Source organism: Vulpes vulpes, chromosome 14 (assembly GCF_048418805.1).
Source record: "Vulpes vulpes isolate BD-2025 chromosome 14, VulVul3, whole genome shotgun sequence".
Lineage (NCBI taxonomy): Eukaryota > Metazoa > Chordata > Mammalia > Carnivora > Canidae > Vulpes > Vulpes vulpes.
Window position 1 is genome coordinate 9,423,128 of NC_132793.1, and position 20,685 is coordinate 9,443,812.

The following is a 20,685-nucleotide window of genomic DNA, read 5'->3' on the forward strand; positions in this document are numbered from 1 at the left end:
TGTGCCTTTCTGGATCATGTTAGCTAGGGAGAGTGCCAAGAGGAGTTAAGATATGGGACAGGAAAAAATTGCCCGAGGAAGGTGACATTCCATTTGGCCTCGGGTGACAGAAAGAATCCAGTCCTGCAGAAGACCAGGAAAAGCAATCCAGGCAGAGGGAGGAGCAGATGAAGAGCCCTGGGGGCAACTTCAAGAAAGCAGGTAACACTGTTGTGAACAAAGCAAGAGGGAAGCATGTGCGATGGGATGGTGGGTAATGGCCAATTCACATTCAGCTCATTCCTGTCTCAGGGCTCTTGCTCCTGCCAACCTTTCAGGCTGGAATTGCATTCCCATCCCTCCACCTCCAAATATTACCTGCTCTCTGATTATTATCTATTCAGAGATAATTCAGAGAAGTCTTCCTTGACCATTCCTGCAGCCATGATCACAACCTTGTTTTAGGTCTTTTAAGACATCATCACTATTAAGAAATCACAGTGTGGGGCACCTGGGTGGCTCAGTCCGTTAGGTGTCTGACTTCGCTTAGGTCATCATCTCAGGGCCCTGAGATCTGGAGCCCTGCTTCAGGCTGCCCGTTCAGCAGGGAGTCTGCATGTTTCTCTCTGCTGCTCTCCCTGCTTGTACACTCCCTTGCTCTCCCTCTCAAATAAATAAATAAAATCGGAAAGGAAAGAAAGAAAGAGAGAGAGAGAGAAGAAAGAAAGAAAGAAAGAAAGAAAGAAAGAAAGAAAGAAAGAAAGAAAGAAAGAAAGAAAAGAAAAGAAATCACACTGTTGATTTGACTATTTAGTGTCGACTGAATCACTAGCCACTAGCCAAGTTCTATTAGAGAAGGTACCAAATCATACGGATCACCCTTGTACCTCCAGGCACCAGCGCAGTGTCTGGCACATTTGGAACTCTTTAATATATAAATAATTGTTGGAGGAACGAACAAACCCTTAAAGGAGGTAGCAGGGAATATACAGTCATGTTTACTGAGAGCCTACTATATGCCCAGGCACTAGGCCAAGTGGCTGGGGATAGATCAGTGAAGCAAAGAGATCAAAAAAAAAAAAAAAAAAGTTTCTTGGGAGCTTTTGAATGTGTAAGGGGGGACAGGTAATACACAAGTAAATTATCTATCTCATAGATAAATACATCTATCACCTGTCTCATATCTATCTCATAGATCAATCGATCCATTGATGGGTAGACAGACATACTCTAGATAAAAAAACGTTCAGTGTATCAAGTTCTAAGAAGAAAGAAAAGGCAGACCAGAGACCGACAGGGAGGGTGGGGGAAGAAGGAGTCTTACTATTAAGAAGGTCTGGCCAAGACGGGCCTCTCCAAGAACAGTGAATTTGAATCGAGCAAGGACTGGAGATCGCCGCAGGGTGGCAGGTGGATTCAGAGGGGACAGCCCCGCAGGAGACTCGAGGCCGGAGGGAGTCTGAGTAAAGGGGAGAGAGTTGCAGGAGGTGAGGTCGGCCGCGTAGACACAGATCAGCGGGGACAGCGTCGACCCACCCACACCTGCAAACTTGGAAAATGCTCGTTCTCGGGCCTCGGAGTCAGACATTCGGCGGGGGGGGGGGGGGGGGGGGGGCGAGCCCTCGGGGTGACGGCGCGCGGCCAGGTGGGTCCCCGCCGCTACTCCCGGGATGCACGTGATCCCTGTCCTCTTTATCTCCCGAGCAGGGCCGGGGACCCGCCCAGCGCTCCGCTGATTTGCCCGCCGCGGATGCTCAGCTGGGGTTTCTCCCGAGCCCGGCGCCCCCGCCTTCCACCCCCACCCACCCCCCCAGCCGCAGCTCGGCGCGGTCCCCCACCCCCACCCCCACCCCCGGGCGGAGCATCCCGGCCACCGGGCAGCGGCGCCTTGGGGACCAGCCTCCCAGGGCGGCAGGTGCAGAGGCGCCCGAGCCGGGGAGGCCAGGCGCGTGGGCCACGGCCGCGGGGTGGGGGTGGGGGTGGGGGTGGGGGTGGGGCCCCGGCTGCCGCGGCCCGGGGTTGGGGCGCATCCCTCGCCGCCCGCGGTCGCCCCGCCCGCCGGGACGTCTGCGCGCGGTCGGGATCCCGGGGGACCCGGCGGTCCGGGGCCTCGGGATTGGCCCGCAGCTTCCCCCCGGGAGCCGCCGCTGCAAAGCCAGGCTGGGGCTGCCGGGCCGGGCCAGCGCCCTCTAGGCAGCGGAAGTGGAGCTTGCTTTACATCCGTCCTCCCCGCCCGGCGGAGTTGGGAGAAGGCAGGCTGGGGGGGTGTGGAAAAATAAAAGGAAAAGTCCCTGCACCATGTAGATCAGCGCCCCGCAGCCTGGCACCCCGGCCGGCCGGGGGCCTCCCAGCCTGCGGCCATGAACGCGAGCAGCGAGGGCGACGGCTTCCCGGGCTCGGTGCAAAGTAAGTGCTTTTCCGGGCGCGGTGCGCGCTCCGGGGCCCAGTGCGCGCTCCGGGGCCCGGGCCCAAGCACGTCTGCGACGCAGCGAGCAGGCCCGGGGCCCCGAAATCGGGGTGACGGCCCCGCGCCGGCGTCCCGGGCACCGCGGAGGGCGCGCGGTGCAGGGGGCGCGCGGGGTGGGCTCGGGATCCGGGCACCCAGCCCCGCGCAAGGCGGGGGGCGCTCTGCAGCCTCCAGGACCCCTTGCAAGGGAGCGGGGCGGGGGGGAGGAGGAGGAGGAGGAGGAGGGCACGCCGTTCAGACAATCGCCACCCCCTCGGGGCATTCCCCGCCTCCCCCCTTCCAGGCGGAGTTTGGGGGGGGTTGGGGGGTAACCGCGATTACGCGGATGGGAAAGCTTCTGCCTCGGTGGCTCGAAATCCTTGAAGTGTGGGGATCCGAGGGTTTCGTGAGGTCTGGCGGGCTGGGCTTGCCCTGGAAAGCCTTTTGCACACTAAAGGTGGAGATCTGAATGGGGAATGGGGCGGTGGTCGCTTTCTTTGAGTTTGGGATTCGTCGTAATTTCCCTGGTGAGGACAGCAGCCTTGTCCAAGTACCTGATTTCGCCCGCCGCATTGTTTCCCCAAAGTGTGGTCCAGAGACTGAGCGCAGACCAGCCACCTGGGAGCGCGAGCGCTTGTTTAAAAAAAAAAAAAGAAAAAGAAAAAGAAAGAAAGAAAAGAAAGGAAAAAGGAAAGAGCTCCCCAGGCCCCACCCATTAGATGGGGGACGTGGGGGGAGGGGATCTGTGGCCAGACCCTGGGCCATTCGGTTGCACACAGTTTGAGAACGCACCCCTGGCACGGGGGTTTGCAGACACCTGGCACATGGTAAGCGCTCAGCTTGTTAGCTGTTTTGGAGACATTGCCTCCCAAACTTAGCTGGGTATTCCTTGCAGAAGTTGTGGAAAGCACAGATTTCTCTAAACACCAGCCCCTTCTGCATCCTACCTCCATCAGGACTCAGTATCCCCAAAGTGGGACTTAGGTGTGGCCTCAGATATGTCCGTGTTTCACGCATACACACACACACACACACACACGCACGCATCCTGATTGTTTATGATGCTGTTACAGGTTTGGAGAACATAGTGAAGATAAAGGAATTCTCTCTTGTTGCTGTTGAGCTCTTACCTGTACCCAGTGTTTTCTGTTTGGTCTGTTAATTCTCACTACAAATGCAGGAGGTTGGGTATATTTTCACCATTCCAAATTTTCAGAGGGGGATGTCACATTCAAATAGGATGTCTCGGGAATAACCCCACCAGGTATCATGCCGGGGCATGGGGCCCCCTGTGCTGGCTTTTTACAAGCGCAGTCTTACTTAATCCTCTTAACTGTCCTATGAAACAGAAACTTATACCCATTTTACAGATGGGAGAGACCAAGTCCAAGTCATGGCTTGTAAATTGTAGTGTCAGGATTCTAAAGAAAGTCTAGGTCGTTACTTGTGCATCTGCCACATGCTGGAGGCATTGGTTATTAAAACCCTTTCATACTGGGTATCAGTCTTGTTAGATCACTAAGGAATCCTCATCAATGCCAGTCGCCTCATCTCCTGGTTCCTTATTTTCCTGTTAGTCCCATGGGCGCCTCAGCTCCAGGGAAGCAGTGTTTCAGGGGAACAGAAAAGCCTTCATTCCTTCCATTCATTGATTTCGATGTACTTAGGGTGCAGGGCGCTCTACAGAACAGCTTATAAAACATTACAACAGGGATCCCTGGGTGGCGCAGCGGTTTGGCGCCTGCCTTTGGCCCAGGGCGCGATCCTGGAGACCCGGGATCGAATCCCACATCAGGCTCCCGGTGCATGGAGCCTGCTTCTCCCTCCGCCTGTGTCTCTGCCTCTCTTTCTCTCTCTGTGACTATCATAAATAAATTAAAATAATAATAATAATAATAATAAAACATTACAACAGAGCCCAGACTAGCTCTCCTTAGCAAGTCAACCAGATTGTGTTCCCACAGCGATTTCTTGTCTTAGCTTGACTTGGGGAAAATTGAACATAATATTTATAAATTTCAGAAAGTTATGCTTCATATATATACCAACTATATATATGCACAAAGGTAGTTCTCATGTGATTTAGACCTGAGGAAAATTAGAAATATAAAGACCCTCTAAGTACTGAGATTATGATGCATAGATAGCATAGAATAGTGTGTTTTAGCTGATTACATATGTTTTTAAGGGTTTATTTGAGAGAGGAAGAGAGAGAGTTGGGGGTGGGGGGGACAAAGAGAAAATCTCAAGCAGACTCCTCACTGAGCGCAGAGCCCACCACAGGGCTCCATCCCACCACCCATGACATCATGACCAGAGCAAAACCCAAGAGTCTGGTACTTACCCTACTGAGCCACTCAGGCGCTTATTATACTTTAAATAATTATACTTGTAAAAATTTTAGTGATCTAGGCACAGTGCTTATGCAATATTATGTGGGGAAAAGACTAATTTTACAGTACATTATGATGTTAAAATTTTTAAGCATAAAGAGAATGAAAGAAAATATTTTGTAATGTTCATGGTACACATTGGTGGAAGGATTGTGAGTGATTTTCCCTCTGCTTCTTCCAGATTCACTGTTATAAGCATGAGTTTCCTTATCATAAGGCAAAGAAACTTTTAAAAATAAAAATTAAGGTAGTCCTATGAGAGACTTATTAATTGATTGAATTTCTTCATTTAACCAACATTTACATAGCACTAATACAGTGCCAGATATTGTGGTGGTTGCTTTGCAAATGTTAACACAGTATTAACTCTCGGCATCATTACTGTTGAGAAACAATGTCCCTAAACGTTAGGAATGAACTTTGACGACAAGTAACAAACTGAACTATATACCAGCCTAATGAGAAGTCTGGAATTAGTTGATTCAGGGGATCGATGAGGTAGGGATCAGCATATGTAGGTATCTTAGCATTTTCCCCATAGTAACAACATGGTTGTAGAACCTCCTGGCATCCCATCTGCATTCCAGGCCAAAAGAAGAGGGAACCAGTGCCAGTCACGTCTGATCCCTTTTTATCATGGAAGCCAAACTTCCCAGAAGTTCCCAAGCATGTAAGGGACCAAGATTATTACTGAGTAGTTTTCATGGGGTTGGGGTGGGGATGGGGGTGAGGGTATAAAAGTGGAGGGATTGGTTTTCATAAGGACTGGGAAGTACAACTACCTTTTGTTGGGATAGGACATGGCTACTGGCCCTTCAAAGTGCAAGCAACGTTGCACATCAAAAAGATTCCTTGCATGAAATGCCACTCGCACCCCACTGGCCATCACTTGGGTCTGAGAGAGAAGTGGGGAGTAGAATGGACATCCGGTGCTGCTAAGAGAGAAGAGGGGAGTAGAATGGACATCCGGCCAGCAACTAGCCATCTCTGCCACGGTGCCCTTTTTTTCTAACATGAGTCTGGTTTGTGTTGTTATGTTGAGCTGTTTGGAATTAATTAATTAATCTGTGACTTCCGCTTTGTCCCATGGAGTTCCAGGTGGTACAACGGTGCTGGTTGAGCTTACTCCCGACATCCACATCTGTGGCCTCTGCAAGCAGCAGTTTAACAACCTGGATGCCTTTGTAGCTCACAAGCAGAGTGGCTGCCAGCTGACCAGCACGTCCGGGGCAGCCCCCAGCACGGTCCAGTTTGTATCTGAAGAAACAGTGCCTGCCACCCAAACTCAGACCACCACCAGAACCATCACCTCAGAGACCCAGACAATCACAGGTACGGCCCGGAGGGGAGGGAGAGATGGTGAGAGTAGGCCTGGTTATGTCCCAAACACCTCCGTGGAGCTTATTAAAAATATAGATTCCCAGGGTCCACCCCGTAGGGTTGCTGATTCATTATTTTTAACAAGCTCCACTGGGAAGCCAGCTGCCCAGCCAGGTTTGGGAATTGCTGGGTGAAAACATGAGCTGTTAGCAGTTATAGATGTTGTCACATGTTAAAACAGACAAAAAACAGAGTTCTCAAACAAAAACCTATATATATATATATATATATATATATATATATACATATATATACACTAAGAAAAAAAATACTTGTGGGAAATACGTTGCATAAAAAAAAGTAATTATTCTGGGTAGTGGAAGTATGGGTATGATCCCCAAATTTGCATTATTTTTATAAAGGGACAAAAAACATGGGGTGTGCTTTTGTTTTTGCTTTTTTTGTTTTTTTTTAATTTACCAACAGGCATGGTGACCCCCTGACCCCCTGTGCTGCCAGCCAGGAAAATAGAAAACTTCATCCTAGATCTTGGTTGTGTTCATTTACTCCACCAAAAATAATTTACAGATGGATCCAAAATTTAAATGTGTGCAGTGAAACCATAAAAGTTCTAGAGTAAATATTAGACGCAGACACACACTTACATGCACACGCTCACACTAACCCATACCTATACCTACACCTGTAGAATCTGTCTCAAGGGACGAGACAGACAACTTTAAAAATATGAAGTCACCCATTTATGAGATAGATGGCGCAGACACTGCTGGATCCTGTGGGAAACAGAATTATCCCTTAGCTAAAGGCTTTCAGATTTTTAAATTAAAATATATGGGGCTCCTGGCTGATTCAGTTGGTGGAACATGTGACTCTAGATCTTGGGGTTGTGAGTTTGAGCCCCACATTGCATGTAGGGATTACTTAAAAATAAAGTCTTTAAGAAATAATTTTCTATGTATATCTCAATACTATGCCTACCAAAGAAGACAGGCCAGGCCCCCTCTAGCAAAAGAAAAAGAATCTTGTATGTGGCTACAAATAGTGTTACAATTTTTCCAAAGTAAAAACAATGTATAAAACTAAAAACCAACAACAGGGGGGAAAAAAACTGCAGCACAGATGTCTAAGGTTTAATGACCTTTATATATAAAGAACTCCTAAAATCAATAAAAGTACAGAAAAAGAACCCAGTGAAAAAGTCCTCAAAGGGCAGCAGATGATACATAAAGGAGGCCACTGAAGAGAAAAGGATGCTCCGTCACCGTAGTAATTAAATTAATGCAGGTCAAAGGAAGGCTTGGGACAGGATACTGCTTTCCTTTTCTGGGGATGTAAATTCCTATCACCTGAGCCATTTTGTGATATCTTTTAAATTTAAGTTGTTAAGTTAAATTTAACACTTAAATTTAAAATCTTTCAAGTTTAAAACTGTACATAGACACATTTACTTAGTAAATCCACTTCTCGCTATTTATCCCGTAAAATTTTATAAACAGATGTATAAGGGTATTCCTTTCCAGTATATGCTATAAAGAAAGTGGAACCTTTGTGTACATCAAGAGAAAATTAGATGAATAAACCTCAGATATTCAGACAATGAAATATGACCTTACCTTTAAAAAGGGACCCCGATCTTTGTACAGATACAGACAGAAAGATCCTCAGGAGAAGTGCAAAAAACCGCACGTATGCATGCACACATAGTATTATATTCAAGACAAGCTTCTAGAACAGGAACAAGGCAGGTAATGTTAATGACAGAAGTAAGCTGTGTGTAAGGTAATGGGGATGGGTGGGGACTTTGGTTAAGTAGAGTAAGCATGCATGACTTGGGACAGCTGCCCTTTGGATACAATCAGCTACTTGGGTTTTTCAGAGAAGCTGAAAACTGTAAAATTTCCCAAATTTTAAAACTCTTTTGGCCAAACGAAATATATCAATAAGCCCGACTGGGCCCACAGGCCTTTCCCAGACTTTTCTCCGACAGTGTTTAGTAGACAGTTAATCTGGAGCCAAAGGGTGAAAAGAACATCGAACGTGGGGGCACGGACTTTTATCTCCTTGATTTTGTGTTGGTGTGGTGTTTGAGTTTTTTGACAATAAGCAAAGTTTCGTGGTTGTCTCCCTAATGCATCCAAACTAATGCTTCTGCTGAGTTTTTTAAATATTGCAATATAATTACCTGATCACCTCCCAAGCCTTAAGAAAGGCACCTCCCACTTTTCTCCTGAGTTTATCTTAAATATCATCCCAGAGGGAGTCACCAAGAAAGCGTGAAAACTAAAAGCCACCTTAGCAGTGGGCCTGGGTACAACTTTCCTATTTTACCTCTGGACAAAGGGAAGCCGCAGGTGGGGAGGAGACACAGCCAGGTTAGGACGGTTGGGGGACTTACCCATTTTGGACTTTACCCTAGTGGTCATCTTCCTGTTCAGGGTCCTCAACATCAGACTCCCAGTAACCCCGCGCACTGGGTGTGAAACCTCTCAAACAATGCCTCAGTGTCAGGAGGCTTCAAGGCCCACACTTTATTTGTGGCCAAAGCACCTTCCTGGGTTCTGAGCCTCTGCTTACACTGTCCTCTCTGCCTGAAATACTTTTCCCGGCTTTCCCTGGCATGAGGGTGGACACACAGAGGGTCTCGTTTCATCTCCGGATACTCCCCTTTGCTCTATATGGCAGCGGCCAAGATGAAGTGCTCTACCTAACAAATGAGCCACGTCGCTTTGCCCCAGAAGCTGTGTATGTGTCATTCCATCTGCCTGGAACTGACTCTTACGTGGACATCAGAGCTGAGCTTAAAGGCGTCTCCTTAGAGACCCCTCCCGTGACCCCACACACACACTGTTCCCCCAGGCCAGCTCAGGTCCCTATAAATAAACCATCACTAGGCTGTAAGCACCCTGAGGTCAGGCCTGCACCCCTCGTGCCCACCCTGGGTCCCTAGTGCAGGTCTTTGTGCAGGGAATGAGCCGCTGGCCCGATCTCCCATCCATCGGTAAAGCTGACCCCACACCCACATACCCGCTCCTGCCTCTGTCCTGGGTCTTTGCTCAGAGACGCTCACCCTCCCCCTGCGATCACTCGCTGTGGGCAAGCCTGGGTTTTGCCGGCCACCCTGTACGCTCAGGCCAGGCCTGGAGACCTCCGTGTGCTCAGCTCACGGTGGCACCCACTACATGGTCAGACTGCTGGGCTTGCATCCCTGTCTGCCACCCACCAGCCCCAGACTGCGGGCAAGTCACCCTCTGCTCCCTAATACTTCTCATCTGTAAAAAAAAAAAAGGGGGGGGATCCCTGGGTGGCGCAGTGATTTGGCGCCTGCCTTTGGCCCAGGGCGCGATCCTGGAGACCCGGGATCGAGTCCCATGTTGGGCTCCCAGTGCATGGAGCCTGCTTCTCCCTCTGCCTGTGTCTCTGCCTCTCTCTCTCTGTGTGTGTGACTATCATAAATAAATAAAGAAAAAAAAAAAAGCTTTAAAAAAAGGGGGGGGGTTGTGGTTAGAGTGGCACCTAATACTATTAGGTAATAGAATTAGATGCCAATTACCTAGTAATCATTGTGTTATTGGAGGACTCTGTGATAATGAACATAAAGGGCCTGGGACGGAATAATTGGGCCCAGGAAACAACGGCTTTTATTAACGTGGAGATTAATGACCAGGTGGCAGATGGATGCTGAGATCTGCTGTATGTTCCGTCTCTGCCTGACCCAGCGGCTCTTCCTCGCCATTCCTATTTCTCTGCCACAAAACAAGCAGAAGCCCGCTTTGCTTCCCTCCTTTCACACTGTTTCACTTGGTTTTCTGGGCCCAACTCTCCCCCCTGCACCTGAGTGGGCTTCTGTGCTCCACTTAGTGCAGCTCCCGGACCGGCCTGGGGCCCAGGATCCCCGGGGAGCTTGTTAAAGATACCGGTGCCCGGGCTCCCCCTCCTGAACTCGAGGCTCCGGGGCTGAGGCTCAGGCATCTGTATTTCTAACGAGCTCCTGGGGGACTCCAGGTCTCAGCCAGTGTGGGGAGTCACTCACCACCCAAGGCCACACAGCCTGACCCCCGACCCTGCACAGATTTCTCCAGATACTACCCCCCCCCCAAGACATTGCCCAAACTTGTCTGTGCCTCTCAGGCCACGATTAATGCCAAACCCTTCCCCACTCAGCTCATCTCTGTCCCTTCTCTGTCCAGTAATAGTTGGACAATAGTTTACAATAAGTAAAACATATTCTCTGCCTGCTGGCTTTGAAAGCTGCCTTCTGTTTGGCATTTGGTTTAAGAACTTTTCTACAGGGGTGGTGACGTTAAGGATCGATGCCGGTGAAAACCATTAGCATCCCACATGCCTTTTCTAAGTCCTGAAAATCTCGGGGGGCCAAGGAGATAGGCCCCTGACTTGGCCTCTTGGCCACTTAGGGACTGAGGAGCCTCGTGACCATGGCGAATTACAAGAGCTCCTGGTGTCTCATTTTTAAAGTAAGGACAAGAATAACTAGAAAGGCCACGGGCTTGGTAAAGAGTCGGGACCAGATTGCCCGAGTTCGATTCCCGCGGCGCCACTTGCTGACCAGGTAACCTTGGGCATGTAACAGGATCTCGGTGTCTGTTCTCCCCACTGTAACATGACCATCCTCACCTCCGAGGGTTCTAGCCAGGGCTCCTAAATGCCAGACACTGAGAGCTGTCAGGGTTAGCTCTCCTTACGTACCAAATCAGGGGGCTGTGAAGCAGCACACGGAAAATGTGGATGCAGTGCCTGGCTCATGATGAGCCCCCCAGCCAATAGTAGTTGAGTTGACCTCTTGACCTAGAATGGTCTTTCTCTCCCCTTCTGGTTAGTTCCTACTCTTTTGGTCCCAGGCGCAAAGTCACCTCCACCTAGAAGCTAGCCACGGTTTCTCCCTCTCCCCACCTCTCTTCCCCTGAGGTTAGGTGTTTCACCGCTTCCCCTCCTAGCACCTATTTATCTCCGTTGCAATTAACTAGTAATTTGGTGACACGCGGCCTTTAGTTTGATAGAGAAATGGATTCAGATGCTGTCAGAGGCCAGGCAGCGGCAGGGAGTACAGCTGCAGGTATGCCACGATGGGGAGTGGGAGGCCCTGTGGACAGCCAGCTGGGAAAGGAAAGCAGTCCGACAGCCAGGAACCATTGCCGGCTACATCTTGGTGGGACTAGGAGCTGGGCTGGCTCTCACAGGTAGGCCATGCCGTCCTCCTGTTGAACATAACAGTTCACAAAACATCAGCATGAGCTGGGTGCTCTGGGACCATGCAGAACAAGACCGAAACAGGACCCCTGCCTCCTCCCATCTAAGGCACAAAATACCCAACATCCCCTCCTCTGCTGCTCTGAGTAACACCTGTTTCTCTAGCTATTCCAGATGAGCCATAACCAAATCCTCTGCTTCTCCCCACCTCTTGACAGGTCCCTTGCAGGCTTCCTCAAGCCTCCCCACACCTCATCTGACCTGAGCCCCCAACCAGGAATAAGTCCTTTGTAGCAGCCCTGTTGCTAAAGTACCCCAGGGCTCCCGTGGTATGAGGTTCCCTTGTCTCACCAAGTAAACAACTTACTCAACCACAGCCACAGCCATGTCCCTGGTGGTCTCTGGCCAGAGGATGTTGACAAAGGGAAGACCCAGCCCACCCAGTTGATTTTAAAAACCTTAAAAGAGAATCTGAAGGCTCTGTTTGGCCTGGGGGCCCCAAGTTAGTAGTTTCATTTCTAGTTTACTGGATTGTAAACCTCCCTGCCAGCAGGGACCTCATCAGTCTTGTTTTCCTGCTTCCCCCCACCACCACCCTCCAGGACCAGGCCTGGCATACCATAGGCACTCAATAAAACAGTTAATGGAGTGAGCGCAGGGGAAGGGCAGTTGTGAGAATTAGGTTAGTGTGAATGTAGCTGGTGGCATGGGGTCTGCCCCCTCGGGAGGGTCTGGCAATGGCAGTGTTGGGACTCTTGTGTGCCAGATGCTAGAGCTGAGACTGTGGGTGTTGCTTGCCCTTGGAGAATTTCAAGCCCGTGAAGGAGGAGAATTCCGTCGTACGACATTCAAGACCAGCCGTCTGTGACAAGCATAGCCTTGTGCAAAGAGTAAATAGAGTAGATTGGTCCCAGTGGGGAAGGCCAGAGGGAAAATTTGAGTGAGATCAAATGTATAATAGCCCTTGAAGGACTCACTGGCCTTTGGGAGGAAGATAGTGGGAAGGGACCATTTCTTAATGGTGGTTTAGAGGTGGGGAAGCTCAAGGCAAGATCTGGTAACAAACAGTGGCTAGAGATGACAAAGAGCCTACGTGGTAGGAATCATGCTCAGCTCTGGCCTTTATTCCGAAGGAGCTGGGGAGCCATTGAAGGTTGTTGAGCAGGTGAGCGATTTAGTAAGACAAACTAATGATTTGCTCAGAGGATCTGACAATAATAATAACAACAGCCAATCCTGATGTAGTGCTTCTTTGCCATCTCTTTCCTAAGCACTCCGTATGAACCATAAATTAGGTACTGAGAATTATTATCCCCATTTTACCAATAACAACTCAGGCACAAAACGTTGAAAGCTTGTCCAAGATGACAGAGCCACTAAGTGGCAAATGCAAGCTACCCGGCTGCAGAATCTGGGCTCTTGCCTGCATACACCCCACCCTTGGAAGAGCCCTCATGACAGTGTTTCTCAAACTTGTTCGAGACCCGGTGGACTCTGCAGATGCCTAGACCCCGTGTTCTGCCCCAGGGTAACATCTCCATGGCTCTGAGCCGGGCCTTGGGAATTTGAACCAGCCAATGGGGGCTCATTTTAAAGAACTGAATCGAATCTATGTTTTAAAGAGCTTCCCCAGATGGATCCCAAGATCCCAAGAAGCTTGTCCGCATGACTGCTCCCAATTTAATGCCTCCTTTTTTTTTTTTTTTTCAGAAGTGCACACCAAATTGCAGCATATTAGTTCCAATTTTCACCTTCAAGGGCAAGCGGGTCTGATTGGCTCGGCTTTTGTCAGGTATCTGCTGCTGGACCAATCAGCTGTGGCAGAGAGAGGGGGGTGGACTCAGGGAAGGGAACCCGGTGGAGGGTCAGCCCCGGGGTGTCTTGCCTGGTGGGGTCCATGTGCACCACTGGCATGAAAACCTCTTTCTCTCAGGAGAGGAATTTGGAGTTTGCAGTTGAATCCAGAACCCTAAATGTGAATCATAGGCCCGGAGACCATTGGTTAAGAAACAGGAAGAAAAGAACAATAGATTTGAATATATGAGAATGTAGTAATATCCTTCATCTGTAAAGCTCATGTACAAGTCAATGAGGGAAAAAAATGAAATTCAATAGAAAAAGAAAGAGCTAATAGCATAAACAGGGAATTCACTATAGAGAGTATAGGGATGGATAAAAAGTGTTGAAAGGGGTCCATCCTCACCAATTATGAAAGAAATGCACATGAAACTAAATTGATCTCATTTTGTCCTGTCACATAACCATCGAGCTAGCAGAAATAAAGGAGAGAATGTAAATGGATTTAGATTTTTGGAAAGGATCTTATAATTATGTATCAGCAAGCAATTCAATGGCCATACCATTCTGACCAATTCTTCAACTTTTAGAGGAACGTATCCAGAGAATCTGGACCTCAGTTAAAAATTGGGCATAGGTGTTATTTATAAAAATAATACCTAGAAGCCAACTCATTGTCAAAGACAAGGGAATAAATAATTTAGCCATGCCACAACCAAAATGAAGGGGTAGTAGGTAGCCATTTGAAATTGTGTTTTGGATGAATGATAGCATGGCAAACAGCTTCAAATGGCAAAAAAAAAAAAAAAAAAAAAGAGATTACAAATGATTTAAGCCACATTGCCAGTTTTATACTTTTAAAATCTGTATACAAAGAATATCTTCTCCATTAGGTTGATCATTGATTTGCAAATGTCTCTTAAGCCACTGCCCTTTGCCAAATTCTGTGTTAGGTGCTGGGAGACAGTGAGGGAGAGGACAGGTGTGTCCTCTCCAGAGGAGAGGATAGTCATTAAATAACTTCCCAACTAATTATGTAATCACAGTAGAGATAAGTGCTTTAGAGAAAAAGTATACTATATAATGAGCATATAATGAAGGGGTATATATTGTCATATGATGTATTATCATGGGCAGCTTTTATTTTCTTCTCTACCCTTTTTCTGTACTCCTTAGATTTTCTACAATTAGTGTTTACTTTTATTAAAAAAAAAGAAGCAGCAGCAGCAATACAGGGGTGCCTGGCTGACTCAGTCAGTAGATGCTTGATCTCAGGGTTATAAGTTCGAGCCCCATATTGGATGTAGAGATGACTTAAAAATAAGATCTTTAAAAAAAATAATAAAATAAGATCTTTAAGAAAAACACAGTTTTTAATTTAAAAAGAGAATAAAAAGTGGACTTTTTTAAATTGAAGAAGAGAAGGGAGAAGCAAAATGGGTTGGAAGATTTGAAAACTGTCTTCAGATATCCAAAGGGCAGCTTCGTGGGAAAGGAGCTAGACTAGTGGTCCATGTGAGCCCAGCAGGTTCAGACACGGATGCGTATGACCTCAGAGAGAAAGATTCTGGTTCCCTCTGGCATTCATATAACAGTCTTACATTTTAAGCAGCATCGTAACTGAGTCATCAAACACCCGAGGTGCTACCGCTACAGACCAGGGCTGACTACAACAAACAGGCTCTCAGGTGGACACCTGGACACACGGGGCAGCAAGAGAAATTCCAGGGGGACAAGAAACAAAGCAAAAGCCCTCAGGAGGGGTGTGAGGCTGTGAGCTACTGGGGGTAGGGGGGGCTGATCTCACTAAACGTAGGACTGGTTTTAGTAGCCAAGCCAGAGGAGATGAGGCCCTGAGTGCTTGCAAAGAGTTGGTCTCGGGTCAGTGGGACTATACACACCTGGGGATTAGTGGTGAGTCCAACATCAAATCACACAAACACTTCACCAGGCCTGAGGCAACCTCCCAAGGACCAAGGCCACTCGAAGCCTTTCCCCAGGGGATCTATAGGTTCTGCTGTTCCCAGGGCAGCCTGGAAAGAAGCCAGGTGTGGGGGATAGATGGGACGGGATGACCCTCTATAAAGCCAGCCAAGAGGCTCCAGCAAGACTTAGTAAGAGATGCCCCCAGGCCCCTTTGCTGGCTGTCGAATTTCAGCCACCTGCGACAGAAAGTATTAATAAGTATGTGCTTCCGTATTCTGATATGTCACCTTTCATGGATGACCCTACATAAAATTGCATTCCCCCCCTTGCATTCCCTGTGCCCCTTTTCTGCTTTATTTCTCTGCATAGCCTTTAGCTCTGTATTAGCTGTATAGCATATGTTTAATTAGTTATTGCCTGCACCACTCCCAATCAGTGTCAGCTCCATGAAGGCAGGTGTGTTGTCCTTTTTGTTCACTGATGTGTCTCTAGTGCCTAGAAGAGTGCCTGGCACAGGTAGGTGCTTCATAAATATTTGCTGGATAAGGTCGTGAATAATGACAACGGCACTAACAGTTTTACATGCCTGATTTTTAATCTGCACCACAGCCCTAGGAGATAGGGATAGAAATTATCCCCATCCCCCAGGTGAGGAAAATGAGCCCCAGAGAGGTTACATAGGAGCGACCAACACTTGGTTTCTGCTCAGGACATGGTCTCCGGGTTGTGAGGTTGAGCCCCACGTTGGGCTCCACACAGTGTGGGATCTGCTTTGGATTCTCACTCTCTCTCTTCCTCTGCCCATCCCCCTACTCATTCGCATGCTCTCTCTCTGAAATAAATAAATAAATATTTAAAAAAACAAAACAAAAGGTTATGTATCTGGCCTACACACACACATACACAGTAAGTGGCGAGACTTGGCCTCATATTAATTCGAAGATAGATTTTAACATATCCGATATAGAGGAGCATGTCAGAATCAATGAGATTGCGGTCAACCAACAGGCAGTCACCAAAAAAAAAAAGTCTTTTGTGAGCCTATGAACAAACTTGAACATGGCTGAACACGTTTTTGTCACTTTGGCAGAGTGGCATGCATTTTTTTTTTTTTTTTTTTGGAACTCTGTGTATTGAGCTTCATTGTTGAAACATCTTCCAAGATACTGTGTGATGATTCCAGTTAAAGATGAAAAGTAACTGTGTACCCAGAAATACTTGCAAACAGTAGCGGGGGTCCACTTGATATTCATGAAGCAAAGGGTGGTTGTTGGAGGAACAACTGCAGTTCTTGCAAAGCAACAAACAGGAAAGATGGATTCCCAGAATCAAAGTTGGGTTAAGTTTTACCGCTGAGGTTCATGGAAAAGAACCATGTATGCCAGTGGTTCTCAAACTTGAGCATGTATCAGAACACTCAGGGTGGCTTGTTAGAACACAGGCTTTCTGGGTCTACCCCAGAGCTTCTGATTCAGGGGGCTGGGGCGGGGCCTGAGGATCTGTCTTTGTAGCAAGTCCCCCCCATTAAGTGCAGTGCTGCTGGCTGGGGACCCCTCCGCTTTGAGAACTGAGCAGAGCAAGGGAAGCGGGAGCAAAAGCCAAAACCCACAGGGTAGTTGAAACATTTCAACAAGAGGCAGGTGTGGTTGATCCAGGCCTCCAAGGCACTTGGGTGAAGACAGACATCAGTTTGTCAGAATCTTGTGGCCAACTTGAAATAAAAGCCACTTAACTTCACCCTGCATATTGCAGTTGAAACCATGAAACCATTTACTGGAGTAGCAAATGCTGGTAGAAACTGGGTGTTCTTGGACATGCATCAATGATGCTGTCATTGCCAAAGGTGCTCAAGAGGTGGAGATAAGGAACCTGGGTTTCCTGTCAAATGTCCAAAGAAACCGAAAATAATTCATTCAATAAATGTACAATTTCTAGGGAATATCAATAAATGTAAAACAAGGAATGTGAAAGCATTGCATCGTAATAGTTGGCAGCTTTAATTTATTGTACAAAAAAATAATGGTGCCTCTTAGACTCTACAAGATCTTAGATTCAAAGAAAGATGATGTTTGTTTAAAGAGAAAATATAACTCGTACCATAAACCCGTGGCATGGACATTACTGCTCTAGACAAAGCCAAAATAAGTAGTGATATTAGGGCGGGGCTGATTTTAATAAGGAGATTCTATAAATACAACGGCAGAAATGCTGAAGGTGATGCCTCAGTGACTGAAGTTGGGGAAACAGAATGTGACAGTGGCTTTCAGAGTCGTCGTTAGGGCCTCTCAGCCTGACAGACTCACCCAACGAAAAGAAACCACCACTGGTCATATGGACTCCTCATGTGAAACCAGATCTCCATGTGACAAATTATGTAAAATAAAGGAAGAAAAGATTTCCAAACCCAAAACCATAAATTTAGTTAACAGAGTAGTCACGAAAATTTGTATAAGCAGAGAAAGAAATTTGAGAGTGCTTATTTTATCTTTTATAATGACAAAAATAAAGATGATAAAGGTGTTGGATCTCTCTTTTTTTTCCCTCTGAAGACTTCAGTAAGAAAACAAGGCTTTCTTTAAGGAGGACTTGTGTTTTTAGAGAGTATTTATAGTTTGGGCCAGAATTCCCTTGATCAGTTTCTTTCCAGCTGTTTGCTAGGATTTTGTGATAGAGCTTATGAAAGTACCAAAAGCGTTTGGCTGGAGATAATAGAAAGCTTGCCTGGTATAAATGACAGGGACAATTCTTGTTTATTTAATAAGTCTAGATTTGAAGCGTTTCAGAGCTCTGGCTCAACACCAGATTTTCCTGCTCTCCCCTTATGGTTACAGAACGGCTGCCACAGATCCAGGCATCACCTCCTCTCCCCAGCAGACCTAGGATATGGGCAACCAGGACAGCACAAATGAGCTTTCCTCAAATGCTTTTTTTTTTTTTTTTTTAATCAGGGAGAAAATCTTGTCCAGAAGCCCCAGAACAACAAATGTTCTCTAGTGTCTCAGTGATTAGAATGGGGTCACAGGATTACTCTTAAGTGGCAGAGAAGACTGGGAAAACAGTTTAGCCTGTGCATTCTCTATAAAGGAAGGTAGGCAAAGGGAATAGCTGTTGGGTATTCATACTATGAAAACTAATAATCATCTTTTAGTTTCAGCTCCAGAATTTGTGTTTGAACATGGCTATCAGACATATCTGCCCACGGAAAGCAATGAAAACCAGACAGCCACTGTCATCTCTCTGCCTGCCAAGTCACGTGCCAAAAAGCCCACAGCCCCACCTGCTCAGAAGAGGCTTAACTGTTGCTATCCAGGTAGAGGCAGCATTGTGTCCGGCTTGCGTAGAGAATGTGACATTTAGCAGATTCTAGGGCTCTCGCTCGTGAGTCCTGACAACTGGGTATAGATGTGCTCCAAACTGCCGGGCTTAAAAGCCAGAGCCCACCAGTATTTACATCATCACATACGATCTATCTCTCACTGTCCCTGGTCACCGTGCATGTGGACGATTTTTACAGCCGTGGACCTTTGAAACGGGACTCATGAGTATCCAGGTTACTGTGTATTTCTTTCTGTGCTAAGCTTAGGGAGACATCCAGAAAGATTGCTCTTTCCTTTAAAAAACAAAAATCTTTATTTGGAAATAATTTCAGACTCACAGAAAAGTTGCAAAAATAGGACAAAAATTTCTGTATGCCTTTAATCTGGGTTCCCCAAATGTTAACCTATTGTATTTGCTTCATCATTCTTTCTATAAATACATATTTTCCCCCAAAACCACTTTAGAGTAAATTGCATACATGATGTCCTTTTACCCCTAAATACCTCAATGTATATTTCCTAGAACCAAGAAGTTCTTTTATAAACTACAGCACAATCATCAAAATCAGGAATTTCATAGTTAGGGGGGTACCTGGCTGGCTCATGTGACTCGATCTCAGAGTCATGGTTTGAGTCCCATGTAGGGCAGAGAGTTTACTTAAAAAAAAAAAAAGAAAAGAAAAGAAAAGGAAATTAACATTTATATACACTATTATCAAACCATTGACCTTGTTAATATTTTACTAGCTTCTTATTCATGTCCTCTATCACAAAAGAAAAACATTTTCTCCTGGTTTAGGATCCAATTCATGATCACATGTTGCTTTGAGTTTTCCTATCTCTTTAGTTTCCTTGAATCCTAAACTTGTGTCTTTCATGACCTAGACATTTTTGCAAAGTACAGGCCAGTTATTTTGTAAAATGTTCCTCAGTTTGGGTTTATTGGATATTTCCTCATGATTAGATTTAGGCTCTGCGCTTTGGCTGGGAAGCACAGAAGTGATGCGTATCCTTCGTGCGTCGTATCAGACGGCACATGATACCTGTTTGTCCTGTTTATTGCAGGGTTTACCCTTGTCACTTGGTTAAGGAAGTTTCTGCCAGCTTTCTCCACCTTTAAATTACTATGTTTTCCCTTGTAATTAATCTTTTGCTGCCTTTTTAAGGTTGCCAGTTCAAGACTGCCTATGGCATGAAGGACATGGAGCGTCATTTAAAAATTCACACTGGTAAGTGACATTTCTTTGGCACATCTGCCGGGAACGTGTGCTCAGTGCTAGGAGCCGGGGATCCAGACGAGCCAGACGTATGATAAGACACAGAACCTCGCTGGTTGTCACAGGAAAACAAACAGAAATTCAATAAAAATAAGATGGTGTTTCCACACATGATTTTGGCAGAAAATGCTTAAAGCAATAAAATCCAGTGCTGGAACAGATAGGAGCAAACTTAGCTGGTGGAGGTGTGAATGGCTCCAACTGTTTTGACAATATGCCAGAATTAATTAAAATTTAAATGTACATATTCGGGCAGCCCGGGTGGCTCAGAGGTTTAGCACTGCCTTCGGCCCAGGGCCTCATCCTGAAGACACGGGATCGAGTCCCACGTCGGGCTCCCTGCATGGAGCTTGCTTCTCCCTCTGCCTGCGTCTCTGTCTCTCTCTGTGTCTCTCATGAATAAATAAATAAAATCTTTAAAAAATAAATAAATAAACGTGCATATTCTTCTCATTTAAGGAGGTGATCCTATAAATGTGTATGTGTAATTTTTGATACAGGAATAAGGGAGAAAAATAGTAAATTTTTTTATGTATCTTTACATTGTATCACTGGACACACAGCATATGTGTGTTATTTTTGTCATTTTGAAGGTGAAATTTAATAAGTGGATTTTTTTGGTTTTGTTTTTATTTTTATTTATTTTTTTTTAATTTTTTTATTTATTTATGATAGTCACACAGAGAGAGAGAGAGGCAGAGACACAGGCGGAGGGAGAAGCAGGCTCCATGCACCGGGAGCCTGATGTGGAATTCGATCCCGGGTCTCCAGGATCGCGCCCTGGGCCAAAGGCAGGCGCCAAACCGCTGCGCCACCCAGGGATCCCTCTGGTTTTGTTTTTAAAGGAGAGGGAAAGATTGATGGAGAGCCTGGCTGGCTCAGTCGGTGGAGGCTGTGACTCTTGATCTTGAGATCATGGGTTTAAGCCCCACCTGAAGTGTAGAGATTACTTTAAAAAAATAAAATAAAATAAAATAAAATAAAATAAAATAAAATAAAATGAG

The 20,685-nt window shown here is 46.6% G+C and overlaps 1 protein-coding gene across 6 annotated transcripts in view; it reads left to right on the forward strand.

The window, feature by feature from the left end:
- Window positions 1–1,970: 1,970 nt before the first annotated feature.
- Window positions 1,971–20,685, forward strand: part of ZFP64 (ZFP64 zinc finger protein) — an 89,202-nt gene continuing 70,487 nt past the window's right edge. For 2 of the 6 annotated variants that reach the window (XM_026014641.2, XM_026014636.2), the window contains exons 1-4: window positions 1,971–2,385; window positions 5,911–6,150; window positions 18,236–18,397; window positions 19,571–19,633. In XM_026014641.2, coding sequence (XP_025870426.1) covers window positions 2,340–2,385; window positions 5,911–6,150; window positions 18,236–18,397; window positions 19,571–19,633 — 511 coding nt within the window. In that variant the 5' untranslated portion in view covers window positions 1,971–2,339. Of the gene's footprint in view, window positions 2,386–5,405; window positions 5,489–5,910; window positions 6,151–18,235; window positions 18,398–19,570; window positions 19,634–20,685 lie in introns of all 6 variants that reach the window. The other 4 variants (XM_026014640.2, XM_072735558.1, XM_026014639.2 and 1 more) reach the window with 4 other exon arrangements.